Source organism: Chaetura pelagica, unplaced genomic scaffold, assembly GCF_000747805.2.
Source record: "Chaetura pelagica isolate M959 unplaced genomic scaffold, ChaPel_1.0 scaffold309, whole genome shotgun sequence".
Classification (NCBI taxonomy): domain Eukaryota; kingdom Metazoa; phylum Chordata; class Aves; order Apodiformes; family Apodidae; genus Chaetura; species Chaetura pelagica.
In genome coordinates this window covers 6,466-8,834 of record NW_009954547.1, presented here as the reverse complement: position 1 = coordinate 8,834, position 2,369 = coordinate 6,466, and the positions used below count along the sequence as shown (strand labels likewise).

At 60.2% G+C, this 2,369-nt stretch overlaps 1 protein-coding gene across 1 annotated transcript in view; it reads right to left on the bottom strand.

Annotated features, from left to right (window-relative positions):
• Positions 1–1,536: 1,536 nt before the first annotated feature.
• The window catches only part of FAM195A (family with sequence similarity 195, member A), a gene marked incomplete at its 5' end in the record, with an annotated part of 1,134 nt that continues 301 nt past the window's right edge, over positions 1,537–2,369 (bottom strand). Inside the window, 2 exons of the mRNA XM_010005052.1 lie at positions 1,537–1,607; positions 2,219–2,320. Of these exons, the coding sequence (XP_010003354.1) occupies positions 1,537–1,607; positions 2,219–2,320 (173 nt within the window). The remainder of the gene's footprint in view (positions 1,608–2,218; positions 2,321–2,369) is intronic.

The window sequence follows — 2,369 nt, the reverse complement described above, 5'->3', positions numbered from 1 at the left end:
TTGGCAGGCGAGTTATGGCAGGAGGCAGCAGAGCTTGGGCTGGGGAGCAGTGGGAGAGCAGAAAGGTTGCAGGAGGGTGAGATGCTAAATTGCCACCGACTGGCAACCAAGCATAGTGGTCCCAGGCAGGACAGCCAAAACCCCCAGCACGTGTCCCGGGGTGGGGGGAGGTCCTGGTGACCCCCTACAAGACTTGGTCTTGGGGAGGAGGTGGCACAGCAGCAGGGTGACCCTTGCAGTGCCCATGACCTCCACGGCAGGGGCAGGGGGGTCTGGGGCCAGGCTGCAGCAGCCCAGGGCAGCAGGCAGGACTGGGATTGCCCACCAGACAGACAGACTCTGCTGCCCAGGGGTCAGTTATTGCTGACAGCAGCACTCTGAGGGGAGAAGCAACACAAGTCCCAGGCAGCTGCTTCTCCCCTCTGGCTGCACAGTGGCTGTTATTCCCATCATAAAAATATTTATTTTTTTTTCCCCCCAGTGGTTGTTTCCTGATCTCCACTGGAGTCAGAGAGCAGCTCCAGCCCTGGTGGGCTTGGGCTGCCCAGCCTGTGCCTTGGGGAAAGGATCTGGGGCCAGGGGTTGGTGTCCTCCAGAACATGACTTCTGGAAGGGCTCAGTCCAGCCTAGAAAAGCCCAGGGGCTGAGGGGAACTTTGTGTGCCAGGTCCCTCCTGGAGCAGAAGTGGAGCAGGTGTCCCCATCCCATCTCCCACAGGCAGCCACAACCACCCTCTTGTAGCTCCTCATCAGATACGGGGAGACCTTGAACTTGTCTTTTGTCAGAGCACCATCAGTTGGGGGCTGCCTCTGGTACCCTCATTCCTGCAGCTTCACCCACCTACACCCTGGCTCTGAACCACAGCCAGGGTGCTCAGCCCCACATCACCCCCACACTCCCAACCATACCCCAGGGTGATGAGCACCCTGGGGCCAAGGATGCTCCAAGGATGCAGGAGATGGTCCAAGCCCTTTTCCACCACAACTGCTCGGCCAGGACTCAGCTCCCAGCACCCCCACCGCTGCACAGGGATGCCCCAACTCCCCAGCAGAGCACGCTGCTGCCCCCCCTCCTGCAAACACACCCTCCCAGCCCACAAGCTCCTCTCCACGGGCAGTTTCAGCGCTTTATTGTGTGGCCGTCCTGCTGCAGCACCTCGCTGTCCTCCTCCCCGTGGCCACGGGGTGGATCTGCTCCCTCCTCCCCAGCACGGCACCGCAATGTCCCTGGAAGCTGGAGGCCACAGGAGCTGCAGAGGTCCAAGAACTGGCACTTAAGGAATCCTGGCCGGGGCCACAGGCTGCTCCTCCAGGCCGGGAGCAGGACAGGGGCTGGGCATGGCTGTGGTCCCGCGGGGCTGGCAGCCTGGCTCCCTTCATCTCAGTCATCTTTTAAAAACATGGCTCTGAAACCCCCCAGCAGGGCTGGGGGCTGGACCAGATGCTCTCAGCTTTGCTTCTCTTACAAAAGGAAAAAACAAAAAAAAAAAAAAAAAAAAAACAGCCCCAAACAAACCACCCAAACCTTTCTTCCCTTTTAGGAGCCGTTTTCAATTTTGGCCAGAAATTGCTGTGCCCACCACTCCTCCAGGTCGATGGGAACGAAGTCTGAAAGAGAAGGGAGAGAGGAGAGCATAGCAGAGCAGCTGGAGCACAGCTCTGAGCTGCAGCTGCTCCTCCTGACACACACCAAGAATGACACCCCCCAGACTCCCCCCACCCCTGTGTGCTGCCCCCAAAAGGTCAGGCTGGGTTTACAGGGACCTTCTCTTCTCAGGGGCTCCTCAGCCCTTCTCCAGCTGCCATCAGAGAAGCACATTGTCCCCAGCCCTGCTGTGCTTGGTCCTGCCTGGCCTTGGGAGAGGCAGGTTCCCACCGCAGGACCTGGGGGCTCCTCTCCAGCAACACATCAAACCCACCTTGGTGGCTGGAAAAGGCACAATTCCCAGAAGATACATCAACCAGGCATCCTGCTTGCTGGGGCTCCTCCAACAGGGAATAATGGGACATCCCCAGCAGAATGCCAGCTGCCCTCCCAGCACCTCCCTGAGTGGCCTCAGCACCAGCAGGACAGACCCAGCCCCTCTGGCGTATCCAGCACCAGGATCCTCCTCCTCCTCCCATCACAGGACTGCTTGGGTGCCTGGCTGAGCCCACACCAGCTCATCACACCCACCACCACAATGCACCCCTGAGGGCCACGACTGCTCCCCACTTACTTTTCAGTCCGGGGTTGGGGGATTTCTCTACGTACTGCACGGGGCCGCGGGCGCTCTCCTCGCTCCGGCTGCCGTCCAGCTGCTGCTCTACCTGCTGCCAGGCTGGGGGGAGGGAACAGCCAGTGGCCAGTGTGGGGAAGGGGCTCTTCCA